Raw genomic sequence first — 18,993 nt, forward strand, 5'->3', positions numbered from 1 at the left:
GTGTAATAGAATCATAGTAGCGTTGTTCCAGTCTGTTGGAATATTGGCGTTGTGAAGGCAGATATTGAAAAGTTGTTTAATTTTTTCAAGTAGTATATTTCCTCCAATTTTTAGTGCTTCTGATACTATTCCATCTTCACCTATTCATTCCTCTTACCTATTTTGAATAGGTATTATTTTCGGTGTTAGTTTATTGAGGTTGATCAAATTGTTGAAGGATTTTTTAACCATATTATTCTTGATTAGGTATTCTTAGTCTAGATTTGCACTTGAGGCACTCTCTTGCGACACCCATATTCACACATCATTACACGTATGCGCGGCAACTTGCCGCAATTCCAGAATTTCTTAAGATAATTATATTGTTCGTATAAAAGAGAGTCGTTGTGCTGAGTATTCCTCCCCCCAATCCTATATAGTAGGTTCCCAGAACAAACTAGTCTGCCGTTATCCTGTGTCGAAATAAATCGTGTTGTTTGAGCATTTTGCTAACAGGCGTGTTCTTATGTAAGTATTTTAAACAATTCATTTTTACTGGTTATATAATTCATTTAATTTCACTTTATTTTAGTGACCTGTCCTCCGATCACTCCCCGATAATAATCACAATACATTCAAAGATCTTAAAAAAAGAAATGCCCCCTACATTATATAATAAAAAAACCAATTGGGATGAATACAGAAACAATTTAGATAACCTAATATCACTAAATATACCACTTAAATCAGAAAATGATATAGACGTCGCGACAGAAGACCTAACGACAAAAATTCAACAAGCTGCATGGAACGCAACTCCAATAATATACCGAGAAGGAGAAGCAAACGAACTACCCCAATTAAAGAGAAAATAAATATTAAGAGAAAACTGAGAAAACAATGGATGAAAAACAGAACACTAGAAAATAGAAGAAAATATAACAGAGCTACCACAGAATTAAAACAGACATTATCGAACAGTAAAAATGAAAACATTAAGAATTATTTAGAATCTCTAACCCCAACGGAAGCCCCAGACTACGCACTATGGAGGGCTACAAATAAGCTTAAACAACCTCAACAGATTAATCCTCCAATTAGAAACGGAAATAAATGGGCAAGAAATGACAAAGAAAAATCAGAAGTCTTTACTGAACACTTAAAAAAGTATTCCATCCATACGATCCAGAGCAGCATTCAGAAGATAAAGAAATAGACGAAACACTTAATGCCCCCTTCCAAATGGACCTGCCTGTAAAAAAAATTCTAGTAAGTGAATCCAGAAATATAATAATGAATGAACTTGACATTAAAAAAGCACCAGGATATGATCTTATCGCAGGAAAAATGCTTCAGGAATCAACACCCAAATGCTTTAAACTACTATATATAAACTACATATATCTTCAATGCCGTCCTCAAACTAGGGTACTATCCAAAGATCTGGAAAGTAGCACAAGTAACAATGATCCCTAAACCAGGCAAAAAATTAGAAGAAGTTACCTCTTATCGACCTATTAGCTTGCTACCAACTATCTCCAAAATTTTCGAGAAAATATACGTCAAAAAGCTGAAGTCAATAACAGAAATGATGCACTTAATTCCAGACTACCAATTTGGATTCCGAAACAAACATGGCACTATCGAACAAGTACATAGAATAGTTAACAAGATTAACGATGACTTCCAACAAAAACGTTATTGTTCTGCTGCATTTATTGATATGTCACAAGCATTCGATAAAGTTTGGCATATTGGACTCTTCTACAAAATTAAGAAGCTACTTCCATATCCCTACTTCCTGTTACTAAAATCATACCTAACCAATAGACACTTCCTTGTCAGACAAAACCAAGAATACTCTTCTCTGAACGCCATAAAATCAGGGGTACCACAGGGCAGTGTACTCGGACCTATCCTGTATTTGTTGTACACAAGTGATCTTCCTACTACACCGATGGTTACAATAGCCACATTTGCGGACGATACAGCTGCTCTTTCTTCACACGAAGACCCAAAGATGGCATTAAGACAACTTCAAATCTGCCTTAACAAGATACAAAAATGGCTGTCGAAATGGCGCATGAAAGCTAACGAACTAAAATCTACACATGTAACATTTACACTCCGTAAAGGAACTTGCCCACCAGTACAACTTAACAACAACAATTTACCTCAAGCCGAAGATGTAAAATACTTGGGAATCCACCTAGACAGAAGACTAACATGGCGAAAACATATTTTCACTAAACGCAAACAGTTAGGACTAAAACTAAGCCGTCTATATTGGATTATCGGCAGAAACTTGAAGTTGTCTCTAGAAAATAAACTACTGGTCTAAAAAGCCATTATAAAGCCCATTTGGACCTACGGTATCCAGCTCTGGGGAGCAGCTTCTAATAGCAACCTAAATATAATACAGAGGTTCCAAAACAAGACGATAAGGCTGATTCTTGATGCTCCATACTACGTACCCAACTACGTGATCCAACGAGACTTAGCAGTTCCAACAGTGCAAGAGGTGATAAGTGAATATAGTGCAACATATCGCGAAAGAGTGTCTGAACATCCTAACGAGTTAGCCAAGCGGTTGTTTGAAGACTTACATGAACATGAAGAAAGAAGATTAAAAAAATTCAAACCAAGAGACTTAACTAATAGGTTTAAGTAATTAGTAATGTACATATCTTTGTAAATAATAACATATTGTAAATATTAGAGGTAATGCCACAAAGTTAGCAATAGCTACATTATAAAACAGGGTGCTTAATGGAGCATCCTGTACATGTCATAATCATTTATCAACAAAGACGCTTACTGTCATTACTGATAGATTGCAGAATAAAGGAGTTAAAAAAAAATCATTATTTTAGTGTTTAATTTAAAATGGAGTCATATGATCCATACTTTGAGAAAGGGATTGAGAAGTCTATGATTCTTTTTAGGACTATACTTTAGACCAGGGGTCACCAATTAGCGGACCGCGGTCTGCATCCGGACCGCGGTCTGCATCCGGACCATGAGCTACTTTTGTGCGGACCGTCATTAAATTCAGAATATAGCGTTCGGCAATTTTGAAAATGGTTGGCCATGAAATTGTATATTATGTTTGACTCAACTTATGTGTGCGAAGCCGCTTTATCAAGAATGAACTTTATTAAAACTCGGTACAGATCTCAGCTACAGATGAATATCTCAACTCCCCAATGAGAATCACTTGCACCAAACTCACTCCAAACTTCAGACAGGTTGTACATAATAAAAAATGTAATTTTTCTCACTGATAATTTAATTTTGTAAAGAATGACAAATTTTCTAATTCGGTTTTTTTTGTGGATTCCTGTTCAAAAATGTCCCCTTAAACAAATCAGAAGCCCCTTTTAGCCCCGAAAATTGTATTTAAAAAAATTCCATTGTCATTTTTTTTCGAAAGTTGATGGTTTTCGAGTTATAAGTGATTTAAAATCTGAAGTTTATAAATTCAATTTCAAGATTCTAACGAGTAATCGGGACTTACTTCAATATAGACCGTTGTTTTTTAATTGTTAATTATGCGAGTCCACTCGACTTTTAAGTCGCCGCACATCGCAATTTATGGTGCGTCTCTGTCGCACTTATTATAGGTACATATTATACGTACTTATGCAAAAAATGCCCAACAAATACTCCACATTTATTAAAATTTTATAATTTATTATTAACATATCCTTTTCTTAATGATTTATTTATTTATTCAATTAATTATTGCCAATGTGCTAATTAAATACAAAAATAAAAACAAATGATCGAAATTGAAATAAACCCCGATAACCCATCAGAATCTTGAAATTGGATGTTTAAACTTCAATTTAAGCACTTAACAACCGCAAAAATAATAATGCACACATGAATTTTCAAGCTTCGAAAATGATTATTTTCGCATTTTTCAGTCTATAAATCGCTTAAAACTTGAAATCTATCAAGTTTTGAGAAAAATGACAGAAAATCTTTTTTGTTTAAGTTGACCCAAAAATGCTAAAAACATATTTTCTGGAGCAAAAAGGTGATGTCTTGGATTTATTAAAAAACTGTTAAAATCAATATCTGCCTAAAAATTTCGCACTGCACCCTTCTGATTTGTTTACCGAATTGGAACAACCAGACAGGTAGTGTTAACTCCGGACCCCGGAAGTGTCATAGGTTTTCGAAACGGACCCTCAGGAAATATAATTGGTGACCCTTGCTTTAGACCAGTCAGGTCAGGTGACGATTTATCTGATTATAGTAATGCTGATGAAGCAGGAATAAAAAATCATGCAGAAATCGATAGCGATTCAGAAGAGAGTATTCATTGTTATTTATTATTTTAGGTTGAAAAGACTTTTAGAAAATATTTTATATTTTTTTACTTAAACGTTAATAAAAGGTTAAGTCTGGCTTAATGCTAAAATATAAATTATACAACATGCACACAAACATTGCAATTAATAAGAATTATTAAAAAATTTATTAAATTTCTTCACTGCTGTTAATCTTGTGTGGCCCTGGTCCTTTATCAATCACTTTCCTTACTGCTTTGAAATCTTCTTTGATTTTTTCTAATGCAGAGCTGAGATCAGTTTTGATTCTGTCAAATTCTGGCGTTACCTTCGAAAGTTTGATTATATAGTTAAGGTTTTTATCAAACTGGTTAATTTGGTCCGTTATTTGGTCAACCTGTGGAAAGATAAATAAGATTTAATATAGCTTTATTAAAAACAATATTTTGAAAAAAATAGACCACATTAGGGAACTTGCACATTTTTTTATTACATAATTATGTTCAGTTTTTACGCTTCAAAAACTCATAATAACTTAGAAGTACAAATTTAAAGTCTTCTGTATTTTAAAATAGTTCAAACGACCCGTGACGTCACACAGATTAACTATATGGTTCCGTTTATGGTTATAATTAGGTATATTCTTCTTCTTCTTCTTCTTCTTCTTTAGTTTATTGGCCTCCACCTATTTGGGTATACCTCGTCGTGGAATAAAGGGAAAATATTTATATTCTATTAACATATATCGTATGTCATTGTAATAATATATACCAGTTTGTTGACATTGGAGTTTGATATAGTTATTGAAGGAAAGGAAAGAAGGTTTACTACGGAAAATAAAACCATTTTGTAAAAGTCCAAGTTTTCTATGAATAGTTCAAACGATCAAAAACACTCGTAACGTCACATAACTGTATTTTCTACTGATGTTTATAACGTCTAATTTAAAATTTTGTTTACTTTGTTGGAAGAATGTAAACATATAAACGGATGACGTCACGACACGTTTTGGCCTGGCTGGAATAATTTGAATTTTTAATCGTCTTTAGGGGCCAAACGAAAGCCAAACAAAACTTTTTTATCTTTGATACATGTTTTAAATTATGTTCTGTTGTCTGTTGTGATTTATAACATTTTTTTCGAATTTAAAATTTTATGCAAGTTCACTTTTCTACACATTTAACATAAAATGGTAAATAGTCGTTTACATTATTTTTATTCTCCAAATACTCTACTGAATTATTCTCAACTGCTCAAAATTGGCAGAGAAGACGAAAACCTTTTGCAAATATGTTTTCGACCCTGAGGAATCAGAATTTGAAATTAGTTTTGCGAGAAAATGCCGAGAAATCTAGAGAAATCGGAAAATAGAGATTTTTCGCAATTTTCTCGAAAATTACAATAGCTATCGCAAAAATAATTAAACCATCGTGTTTTTTGGATAGTTTGACATAAAAATACGTGATTAAATATTAAAAATTAAATACTTATAGTAATAATTATATAGGGTGTCCCAAAAGTAGCGGGATGGTCGAATATCTCGCGAAGTGAACATCCGATCGAAAAACTGAAGAATACCTAGGTACGTGTCCAATATTTTTTTAAAATCTATCGAATGATGCCAAACACGACCGCCACTCCACCCCCTGAAGATGGGATGGGGGATAACTTTAAAATCTTAAATAGGAATCCACATTGTTATATTGCACATTTGGATTCCTTACGTAAAAATAAGCAACTTTTATTCGAGACATTTTTTCGATTTGTGGATAGATGGCGCTATAATCGGAAAAAGCGATTTATACTGATACACTAATAGCTCGAGAAATGCACTTCCAAATGAAAAACCAAAAAAGACGTGGTTAATATTTTACAAAAAAATATCGAATAACACTAGACACGGCCCCTCCTCTTTATCCCGTTGGAGGTGGGGTGGTGGTAACTTTAAAATCTTAAATAGGAACCCCCGTTTCTTCATGATAAAATGAGGAATATATATTCCAGACACAAAAATACGATTTAATAGCGCCATATATCAACAAATCTAAAAAATGTCTCGAAATGTCTCTTTTTGAAAAATATTTTTTGACCGTCTCGCTACTTTTGGGACACCCTATATAATTATTACTATAATTATCTAATTTTTAAAATTAAAAATATAATTTTATGTTGCGATCGGATAGCTCAGTGCGACTAGCAGCTGACCAGCACTTCACTTCGACGTGAGGTATGTAGAGCTTCACGGTATTCGATAAAGATATCGATATTGTATTGATATCGTATCGAAAATCAATACGATACCGATACAATGCATACCTTAACAATATTAATGTCGATACGATACTCGTTATCTGAAATCAATACAATACTCTTGTATTGTCGATACGCTTGCCTCGATATTATTGAGAAAATCGATATCGATAAAAAAAATAAAACGCCACGTGAGTGCTGCATAAGGCCTATTATACAGTTAAAATATTATAAGAGTTATAAGACGCACAAGCGCGTATGCTCTCTATTAGTGCGAGAGAGAAGGACGATGAACGCAATAAGTCAATCAATTTCGATATTTTATTTTTAAAACCATCAGATAATATCGATGTTTTTGAAAATAAAATTAAAAACTACTTGCAATCTCCAAGACCTGGACCAGACACAAATATTTTATTATGGTGGAAATCAGATAGTAGTGTTTTCCCCGTTTTATCTCGGTTGGCTAGGGATATTTTGTGTGTCCAAGCGACGTCCATACCAGACAAGCGGCTTTTTTCTGAAGCAGCGCTGGTACTAGCGAATAAAAGATGCTCTTTAAAAGATAAAAGTAACACAGAACTCATTTATGTGAACACATGGATGAAGAGCTCTTTAAAGGATAATATTTGTGACATTATAATGTAATTTATCCTATTTCTTGTATATTTTAAGAGATTTTTTCATAAAGATAGTGATAAATGAATAAAGAATAGTTTTGTTCTTATTAGATCATTTTTTCCTTTTTTATCGATATTTTATCGTGTATTGTATCGATATTGTATCGAAATCAATATCAATACGATATTTTTATAAGAAAGTATTGTCGATATCGATATACGATATGATACCTTATTGGCATAACCAATACAATACTCAATACTTAAAAAGTATCGATATTGTATCGTATCGTGAAGTTTTAGAGGTATGTGAGTTCAAGCCCAGCCAGGCCATCGGAAAAACAAAAAAGGCTAACGCGTGAGTATAAAATTCTAAATATGAATCTGGCGCTTAGACTGGAATATGCGGGCATCTGATCGTCCTATGAGGGAGCAGTACGGCAAGGGATAAGGGCTTGCGGCTCGGTGATACTCCCCCATAGATCCCTACCGGAAGGGCGTTGACGCCTAAAATATCGGTACATATTATATATTTTATGTGAAATCGTCCAATAAACACGATGGTTTAATTATTTACCGCTAGCTATTGTAGTTTTCGGAAAAATTGCGGAAAATCTCTATTTTCCGATTTTTCCGGATGTCATTTTCTCGCCAAACTAATTTCAGAATCCTGAGGGTCCAAAACATTTCTTCACAAGGTTTTCGTCTTCTCTGCCAATTTTGAGCAGTCTTAAAGTTAAAGATGAAAAACATAATATCGAAAAGATAGGCATCTATAAAATTAAGTATAGAGGACTTTCGATGATTAATTGTTTGAAACAGAAGCTCAGTCCAAAACAAATATTTTTGTTTTTGTATATAATATACAAACTGAAGTATAACTTGACAAGTCTTTGACAAACTTTGTCTCAAGATAGTGTTAGTAGATGTTTGTTAGTGGGCAAACAAAGAAGATATTCTTATGGGTGAGCGAGATTGGAGAAACGCATGTAGGTACAGCCCACGTGCCCATCATGGTAATGTCGTTATAGAGTTGTTTAAATAATTATATAATAGGGTATTTATTATCTTTCGATAGACAGTGAAAATCATTTAACTAATTTTTCTATATAATTGATGGATTCGACCGTTACTTGATGGAATTTCATTTTATCTCACAATAAAACACTAAAAACTTTTGTTTTCTATACTTCCACAAAATTTATTATTTACAACTATGTGACTACAGCTGTTTCGGCAGAGTGCCTTTCTCAAGTGATATAATTTACAATGTGTTTTCCGTTTTAATTTTTTTATATCGATAATTATGTCTTGAGAGGATATAGGCTTCTCTTATCTTAATGAGAAGAGAAATTTAAAGTAAAAGACACACCTAATAACTAGGACTAATCCATAAACCAAAATAATATGAATATGAATGACTTACTTCAGACTTTACAAGTTTATGCTCCAAATATGCTGTATATCTCCTTTTAATAGTGATCGAACGTTTTCTGTTTTTTCCTTTCTGTGCAACACTATTTCTAAGTCTAGCTATGCTAAAATACAAATATTCGCTCGAACAAACATTGCAGTAAATATGAATTATTAAAAAAATTATGTGGTAGGCACTTTACTACTGTCAATATCAATATCAATACTGCTGTCAATATTGTGTGATCCTAATCCTTCATCAACTTTTTCCTGTACCGTATGGAAACTTTCTTTGATTTTTTCTAATGCAGAGCTGAGACCGGTTTTGATTCTGTTAAAATCTTCCGTTACCAACGAAAGTCTGCCGATTAGATAGTTAAGATTTTCATCAACCTCGGTTATTTGGCCGGTTTTTTGACCAACCTGTCGAAATAAAAATAAAGGTTTAAGATAACCTTATTAAAAACCACGTTTTGAAAACATTGTTTTACACATTTAATATTAGGTGGTAAGTATTGTTATGACTAGCCCTCTAGCCATAACGAGGAGCCTGATTTAACGGTATATGTTCCACACCATTCGAGAAGTTTGTACGGAACAAGTATTTACCCGTGTGCCGAAGGAGTATTGCTTCGACAGTAGGATGGGCTTGCCACGAGAATTCTGGAAGCAGGATTGGCTTAGTATATAAGTAGTAAGTAGAATCATTTTTCAGAATTCAGTTGTAATTTTGAATGTCGAAATGTAGTGTAGGAAACACAGGTTGAATCTCGCAAATTGGACACAAGTCCGGTTTTATTTTTTTGCTGGTATATCAAGGGGTGCTTTTTATGAGACAAACTTTTTCTTAATAAATTTCGCCCCGGAACCCCCTTTTCTAACCCTTACAAGGGGTAATTTGTGGTTTTTGCGAAACGTAGCCCTTCCTGTACGTTTTGCAAAATATTTCCTTAAGAGAAATGTGAAGAGGACTGTATTTCCTACAATTTATTCCCCGACAGCTTATATCTATCATCCACCATTTAGCGGGGGTGACGCCCCAAATTTGACAAGTTTTAAAAAGTATTATTTTTCCCTAACTTTAATGGTAATCAAGAAGAAACTCTACGGCAATTAATCAAAAACAAGTGGCTGATTTTTTTTTATAGGTTTCATTTAAGGGCAATTGCCCATTTTTTAATTACAGGGTGTTACATTTTAATACCCTTTTTATATTATTTGAACGTCTGAACCGCTTATGCTAGAGTAAAAAAACTTTCAGCCATTACCCATGTACTGGTGTTATTTACAAATTTATATAATGCATCCCCATTTTTCCACGGAACCACCTGAAAGAAAGAGAGAATTCACACACCATGACCTTTATTAAAATGCTTTATATATTTATATCAATTTGTGCACGTTCTTATTACCCACGCATGATCACTAAAAGCGATTTCTTGTTGCAACCCCTGTAGCAAAAAAAATAAAACGGGGAGTTGAAAAAAAATTGTTTATTGCAATATCCCTGCGGAAACTACCCCTATTCCTAAAAATAAGTTTGACGAGCATGTTTTTGCGATTTTCTTATTACGTATGCATTTTTTTTAAAGAAAACTTACATATACAGAATTAAAGACCATTATTTTCTCTACAAATAAGGTCCAATGCATTTTCTTTTCGTATAAGCAACCTTTACGGCACAGTGGCGCCGTAAACCTCAGAAAACCTTTAGCTGGCTCCAGTTTTTGTTTTTGGTTTTTTTTTCGTTACCTATTCATTTTATTGATAACGTACTTATGGCAAATAAAAGAACACACTGTCTGCTACACATTATGACCTATGCGTATTTTACTTTCTTTGCACCTTAAAGCCACAGTGGTGGCCCAAAATCAATTTTTGCATATTTTCTTTATTAATTCTCCTTTTTTGGGTGGTATATAGTTTAAACTTTTTTATTCTCTTTTTTATTCTAAGGGTTCTTAGTGCCAGGAACTTTTGTGTTCTTTTTGTTTTCTTGAAAATGTTGGTTTTATAACTAAATACAAAAAACGCGCCTTGTTGATTTTACTGAATAGTTTTTCTCAAAATAGATTTTAAAACAATCTTAACCCCTTTTAGCTATCGTTTAACTCTCTTTATAACCCTTCTTTTTCTTCTAGTACACGACAATGCCCGACTTCTCCATTCTTGAATAGTTACCTAATATAGTTTTAGAAGAAACTAAATTCAAAAAATAAATTGACTTGTAAGTTCTAAGAAAACACAGTCAGTAAGCACAATTATTAAAAGTACAGCTGTTTCGCTACAATATGCACCTATCATACCTATGTATATAGGGTGAGGCAGATAAAGGGCCTATTAGAAATATCTCGAGAACTAAAGGTAAGAGAATCATGAAAATTGGAATACGGGGGTTTTGATGTATGAACTATTTAATGAAAATATTTTGGTCTCTTTGCTACTTCCGGTTATACCGAAAGTTGATTGTAACTTCGTTTTTTTAAATGGGACACCCTGTATATTTTTACATTTTTGAATTCTGCTCGATGTCTTCTTTCTTAAAATATGAGGTTTTGTAATATTATACAGGGTAGTTTAAAAGATAATTACGGTTTTTTATAAATTTTGTAGCAAACTTCACACCCTGTAGAATTGTCCTGATTTGATATCAAAAACTCCATTTATGTTCAAGTGATTTTTAATATAGTCTATTATTATTAAAAATTATTAATATAGCGAAAGGTTTAATTTTAGTATACAGGGTTAGTCGAAACTCGGAATGAGTATTATCTGAGTTTTCTTAAATAGAACACCCTGTATTTTAGTATTGTAATGCAATGATATTTTATAGTACTTTTTTATTTCTTAAGCATTCCCTATACCTAACTGCTTTAATTTGTATGGTATTCGTAGTTCTTTAAGCCAAACATTAATTTCAACAAAAATTACGTGAAATTTTATTAAGCTTGCCGTGAAAATAATCAATCATAAATAATTTTTTGAAAATGAGTACATGTTAATCTAGAAAGATCCTTAATTTATTAATATTGGATAAGATACCAAAATACCTACGTTGTTAAGATGTTGGTGCATAAAATATTAATTAAACCATACCATTAAACCATTTAAATACAAACAAACCATATTCTACCCAGTTTGCTATGGCTTTGACACTAAACTTAATTAAACATTAGACATTATATTATTTTTATAGTTCCAGTTGCTTTGTTACCATTACTAATATAAATTTTTGTAATGGGGAACTGATTAGTAAAGTTTTTGTTTTAGGAGAGTATAACAAAAATGTACTACTAGCAATAAAAATTTATCATCTGCATCTCCTTGATAGATGACAGCCAAGAAGAGAAACTTTTCAAAGTTTACTAGAATAGTTTCGACGTAGTAGACACTTAGATTAAGAGAACGTTCATACTAATATGCAGATTCTCAGTGACACTAACATTTAATTCATTTTAATCATTTAAATAGTTTTTGTTCGATCAGATTTCTCGTAATCTAAACTTCCAGTTCGTCGAAACCGCTCTAGTAAATTTTGAAAAGTTTCTCTTTTTGGTTGTCATCTATCATGGAATTGCTGATCATAAATTCTTATTGCTAGTAGCACATTTTTATTTGTTATGCTCTCCTAGAACAAAAAAACATCTGACTGAATCAGTTCCTCATTAGAAAAATTCATATTAGCAACGGTAGCAAAGCAACTGGAACTTCAAAAATAGTAGAATGTTTAAGCAAAGCAAATGTTTAAGCATATTTAGTGTCAAAGTCATAGCCAACTAGATAGAATATTGTATGTTTTTGTTAATATTAAACACACCAAGAATCTTAACTGCGTAGTTATTTTGATATACCAACCAGTATTAATAAATTAAGGGTCAGTCGAGATTAATATGTATTTATTTTAAAAAAATTATTTATGATTGAATATTTTCACGGCAAACCTAATAAAATATCACGTAATTTTTGTTGCAATTAATGTTTGGCTTAAAGAACTACGAATAACTTACAAATTAAAGCATTAAGGTCCAGGGAATGCTTAAGAAATAAAAAAGTACTATAAACTATCATTTCATTACAATACTAAAATACAGGGTGTTCCATTTAAGAAAACTCAGATAATACTCATTCCGAGTTTCGACCAACCCTGTATACTAAAATTAAACATTTCGTTATATTAATAATTTTTAATAATAATAGACTATATCAAAAATCACTTGAACATAAATGGAGTTTTTGATATCAAACCAGTACAATTCTACAGGGGGTGAAGTTTGCTACAAAATTTATAAAAAATCGTAATTATCTTTTAAACTACCCTGTATAATATTACAAAATCTCATATTTTAAGAAAGAAGACATCGATCAGAATCCAAAAATGTAAAAATATATAGGGTGTCCCATTTGAAAAAACGAAGTTACAATCAACTTCCGGTATAACCGGAAGTAGCAGAGAGACCAAAATATTTTCATTAAACAGTTCATACCTCAAAACCCCTGTATTCCAGTTTTCATGATTCTCTTACCTTTAGTTCTCGAGATATTTATAATAGGCCCTTTATCTGCCTCACCCTGTATACACTGTCAACCGATTATTGTCTGCTCGTGCTCGTGCGCTGTTGACAAGCAGTGCGACCAACTTAACTAGGTGCTGCGCAGAATAAAATTTCCCACCGTTGGGCTAAGTGTTTTCTATTTTTTTTTTAGTAAAGAAAAAAATTAAGACATTTCTCATATCCGGACGCCAATCCGGACATGTCTTTCAAATCCGGACTGTCCGGACGAAATCCGGACGTATGGTAACCCTACTTATAGAGGATGCTTGAAAACGTCTGGGAATATAAATCAGACCACAAGAAACAATGTTCTTCTTCATGTGCCTTGTCCGTTCCGGACGTTGGCTATCATTATAGCAACTTTAATTTTGTTTGCGGCGTTTTTGAATAACTCGATCGATGTTATTCCAAACCATTGGCGTAAGTTTTGAAGCCATGAGTGCCTTCTTCTTCCGGGTCTGCATTCTTACCCTGTATTATCAGTTGGAGTATATATGGAGTCGTCCAGGATATTTTGAGGGTACGTCGGTACACCCACATTTCGAATGCCTCCAGCTTCCTCATTAATGTTTTCGTTATTGTCCAGGCATCTGCGCCATATAGCAAAACTGGAAACACATAGCATTTTAGCAGCCGTATTTTTAGTGGGAGAGATATGTCGCAATGGGTGAATATATTTCTCATGTTGTTAAATGTTGCTTTGTCCTTTTCAATTCTAGATCTAATTTCGGTTGATTGATCCCATTTCGAGTTGACGACTGTTCCAAGGTACCTATATATACAAGTCAACGTGATGGAGTAATTGGTTTTTTATTTTCAATTATCTGGCAGGTTTTTGAGTTTTGCTGACCAGCATCCATTTTGTTTTATTTATGTTGAGGTTAAGTCCTATTTCTTCACTCGCTCTTTGTACCCTGTCCATAAGATGCTGAAGTTCATCGATACTACTGGCAAGTACGACTGTATCGTCCGCATATCGGATATTCCCTAACAACACAAAACATTCCAGGAATGTACTATCAAAGTTCTATTAATGTTTGAATGTCCTGGATATTCAAGGAACATTCGGTGAACATCTGATTAAATTATTGGTAGAATGTTACCACAAGACATTCTATGAACATACTACCAATGTCCTATATTTTAAGAGAGGCCATTTTACTATTCAATTTGCGTTCATTTTCAAATTTGCGACGCGTGTTTGGATTGCCTACCAAACCACGTGACTTCAGGTTGGCATGACATACAAAAAGTTACAGAGGTTATGTTTGTAATATCTATTTTTCATTGTTTATCGTCATATTTTGTCTATTTTGTATTCATTTCATTCATTTGGATTTCGTTTGCTGTATTTTGTGAACTTTATAAACTTTATGCAAAGTGATTATTTAAGGAAATTATTATTGGAAACTCCAGTTGTTCCAGAAAGTTAGGGAAAATAATTTTTATTTACTGTTCATTTTTCCCTGATATTTATCAATATTGATGAATTTTGCAAGCAATAACATTATTTCTTTTATTGTTTTAGATATTTATGAAGCTGAAAATAATTGGGGATTTAGATCCATATTTATACAATTCAGTCAGAATTGGACATTACAGTAAAGTGCATTCCACCAAATTACTATTATAGATATTAATACATATCTGGTGGAGTCTCACAGTTACTACTCTAAGCATCAGATGAAAGCATACAAAAGCCTTCAAGCACATAAATATTTTACAGCTGGATTTGTTTTTAAAGTTGGAGTAAAGTTGGAAGTCACGAGCAACAACTTCATAAGTATGTACCTACAAGAATATTAAGGAAATCCAGCTACTCGATACTACTGGTCAAACTAGAAGATTGAAGAGGACAAAGCCTTTTGAACTAGTTTGAGTGATATGTGATAGTGAAGAGCAGAGCATAGTGCTTGTGTGCCTGTATATGTTAGAATAGTGCATGTTCTTGTTAGATGAGATAAGAGACGCTATGGGGTAAGCTGTTCATTTTAAGGAACAGTAGTAATTTAGGTTAAATTAAAATTGCTCATTGGTCAGTTATGACCAGCTTGTAATTGTAATGTAGAATTCAATACAATGAATCATCATCTTAGTGATGATTATGGAAAAAAAATATATGACAAGATTTTGTGCAATAAAAATGTTTATATTTATCAAGGATGTATTATTTGGTATGACCACGACCACATGTACTTCTGGCATATCGTCGGTGATGTGACAATACCTCCTATCTGCTTTTTCATGAATTTTGTAGGAGACGAAAAACCATTTTTAGGGTCATCTCCTGTTTTCACATGTAAATTTTGACATGTTTTGTAGTAAATAGATAGTTGAATTTACTACAAAACATGTCTAAAAATATCCTATGAAAATAGGAGGTGACTGTAAAAAAAGTTTTTAGTCTCTCTTACAAAACTCATGAAAAAACAAATCGGAGGTATTATGTCACATCAGCGACTATATCCAGGGAATGTATAAAAAATATACTGTGAATGTCCTAAAAACATTGGTAGACATTCATGGAATATTCCAACAAGACATTCAAGGAATATTTAAAATGCTGACAGAGGACTTTCCTGGGACATTTAGGGGACATTCTTGTGCTTTTGAGGACATTCCAGGAATATTTTCAATATCCTGTGTGTACATTCTAGGAATATACATGGAATGTTTGGTGTTATTAGGGTTATTTGTCAATTCTCCATTATTCTTTATGCCTTCGTTTCAATCATCCAGTGCTTTTTAAAAATTTGTTTGTAGTAAATACTAAAAAGGAGAGAGAACACATCCCTGTCACACACCTTCTCTGATCTCAACGCTCTCTGTGGACAAATTGCCAGCTTTCACCCTGGCTGTCTGATTCCAGTAGAGACTTGTCACAATTCGGATGTCCTTATCATCAATTCCAATGTTTTGTAGAATTTTAATTAATTGGTCGTCTTACATTGTCAAAGTCCTTCGAGTAATCTACAAATCACATGTATGTAGACATCATTGTTCATATCTCTACACCTTTGTACTAATACTTGCAGGCAAAACACTGCCTTCCTTGTGCCCAAAGCGTTCCTAAAACCAAATTGTGACTCGTTGATTTCCGCTTAACTTATTTATTTTTAGCACTTGAGCAAAACGCTCGGAATTGTCGGTTTTTAAAATAATCATAGTATATTACAGCATCAATGTTTCGAACTTTACGCGATCCCTCTTCAGGTGACAGGCATAACTTTGATTTTTTTGAATGGGAAAGTACATCATGTGACACCTCATTTAAAAGAATTTGAAATACTGATTACAAAAATGTATAATACTTGCGCAAAATTTCGGTCCAATGTGTTTTAAATGCATTCATTTTTTTAATCCTGAGAAAACTAATAAGAATTTTTGAAAAATTTAAACGCAGAATTAATGATTACATTATTGCCGAGGGCCGAAAGTCCCTAAAAACTTCTATAATGTTTATTTTAAAAAGTTATAGGGGTGAAAACAAAGAAAAAAATTAGTACGATTTTTAATTTCAAATCCACAGAGAACGGCAGTTCTCACCAGTGGCGCACAACACCCCTACAAGCGACACTATATATACATGAAATAATCGATTTTCTAAACCTGACTGAATTGAAAATTGGGCCAAATCCCATCTTAAAGTATAGGAAAAGACTCGTCCATCCATATGTTACATCTCCATTTTGGTCCAAGGGTGTGGATTTTACGGCCCTTTCAATTTAGAGTCTGTTTTTCGTTCTCGTCCTCAAAACTCCTAAAAATTTTAAAAACTTAAGCCCGACCTTTGCGGCTTCTGATAGCACAGATGATTACCTTTCCAACGCATGTTTAATTTTGAAAATCGGTTATACCATTCAAAAGTTATCGAGCTCAGAAGTATGACTCAATTTTTATTTAAAAAAAGGGAAAATGTTTGTATGTACTAGTATGTATGTATGTATGTATGTATGTATTTGTGTGGAAGAGTTACACCGATCTGAATTTTTTTCTGTGTTTCAAGAGGGTGTGAGGACCGATTCAGAACCGGTCTAATTTTTGACTTCTGACTACCCGTAAGCCAGCTAGAGGACTAGGTAGATACAAAATAGCATATTTTTTGGGCGTATATATCTTAGGTTCAAGGAGAGACAGGAAAACCGCAAATACACCAAATCAATAGGGCTGAGTTAAGCTTTTAAATGGTGCCTAAGCGACAAACTGAAAAATTAAACTTTGAAAATTTTGGTTTTTCGACAATTACTCAAAATTTCAACCTACGAATTGCGCCAATAACTGAGCGTTTGTAGGAGGACGACGCGTCTAACGGTGTATATCTCATATCTGGGAAAATTCGAATTTTTTAGTTATAGGCTTCATAAATATCTATAATCTATTTCTTATGGGAAAAACCGTTTTTCAAGATCAATAATTCCTGTAATACGTTCAGTTACAATACTTGATCTTGGATGCATCAGATACTACTTGTCAATACGTTTTAAACTCATGTTTAGTGATCAACATCAGTTCAGCCGTTCAGAAGTTATAGAGCTCCAAAAGTATAATTAGTCCAGATACTGAAACTTTTCACTTCGCAATTTTTACAGAATGGATTGATTTGCTTGAAAATTTGAAAATAAGTAGTGGATAGTCCAAGGATCAAAATCTACATAATGCAGAAAGACGCTTTTACCATGGGGTGGTTGCCACCCCATCTCGAGGGTGGAAATTTTTTATTATATTTTGACCGAAAATGTTGGTAAAACATTAATTGTAAGCAAAAAATGGTTTATATTTTTTTGATAAAATTAATAGTTTTCGATTTATTGGTTATCAAAAATTAGTTTATATCGAAAAAAATTAATGTTATTAATCAATCATGGTTTATGTACTTGTAGTGGTTACGATGCTAAGTTTGATTGGGCAATCCGAGTTCATTTGCCGGCCATAATTACATAATTATTAGGATGGCTGGGATATGAACTCGGATTGTTTTATCACTGGTGTCGTAAGTACTAGATCATTTGAGAGAGAATGCGACCAAGGCGACCCCAGAAAACGGCAATTCTCGCTAGTGGCGCACAACCTCTCTACATGCGACACTATATATACACGAAATTTTCGATTTTCTAAATCTGACTGAATTAAAAAATTAAAGTTTAGGAAAAGACTCGCCCATCCATATGTGAACATTTCATTTTGGTCATAGGGTGTGGATTTTACGTCTATTCCTATTTAGGGTCTGTTTTTCTTTCTCGTTCTCAAAACTACCAAAAATTTCAAAAATATAAGTTCGACCTTTGCGGCTTCTGATAGTACTGATCATTACCTTTCCAACCCACATCTAATTTTGAAAATTACCAGAGAACGGCAGTTCTCGCCAGTGGCGCACAACACCCCTACATGAGACACTATATATACACGAAATTTTCGGTTTTCTAAACCTGACTGAATTGAAAATTGAGCCAAATCCCATCGTAAAGTTTAGGAAAAGACTCGTCCATCCATATATTACTTCTCCATTTTGGTCCAAGGCTGTGGATTTTACGGCCCTTCCCATTTAGGGTCTGTTTTCGTTCTCGTCCCCAATACTCCCAAAAATTTCAAAAACTTAAGTTCGACCTTTAAGTTACCTTTCCAGCGCATGTTTAATTGTGAAAATCGGTTATACCGTTCAAAAGTTACCGAGCTCAGAATTAGAACTCAATTTTTATTTAAAAAGGGGAAAATGTTGGTGGATATGTATGTATGTATGTGAAAAAATTACACCGATCTGAATTTTTTTTTCTGTGTTTCAAGAGGGTGGAGTGCCGATTCAGAACCGGTGTAATTTTTGACTTCTGACTACCTAAGCCAGCTATAGGGCTAGGTAGATACAAAATGGCAAATTTTTTGGGC

General features: G+C 33.4%; 1 protein-coding gene across 1 annotated transcript in view; it reads right to left on the minus strand.

The window, feature by feature from the left end:
* Positions 1-4,544: 4,544 nt before the first annotated feature.
* Positions 4,545-18,993, minus strand: part of LOC114330184 (nuclear anchorage protein 1-like) — a 106,102-nt gene continuing 91,653 nt past the window's right edge. The window contains exons 11-12 of the mRNA XM_028279506.2: positions 8,574-8,983; positions 4,545-4,674 (exon numbers count right to left, since the gene is read on the minus strand). Coding sequence (XP_028135307.2) covers positions 8,744-8,983 — 240 coding nt within the window. The 3' untranslated portion in view covers positions 4,545-4,674; positions 8,574-8,743. The remainder of the gene's footprint in view (positions 4,675-8,573; positions 8,984-18,993) is intronic.

Source organism: Diabrotica virgifera, chromosome 3 (genome assembly GCF_917563875.1).
Source record: "Diabrotica virgifera virgifera chromosome 3, PGI_DIABVI_V3a".
NCBI lineage: Eukaryota > Metazoa > Arthropoda > Insecta > Coleoptera > Chrysomelidae > Diabrotica > Diabrotica virgifera.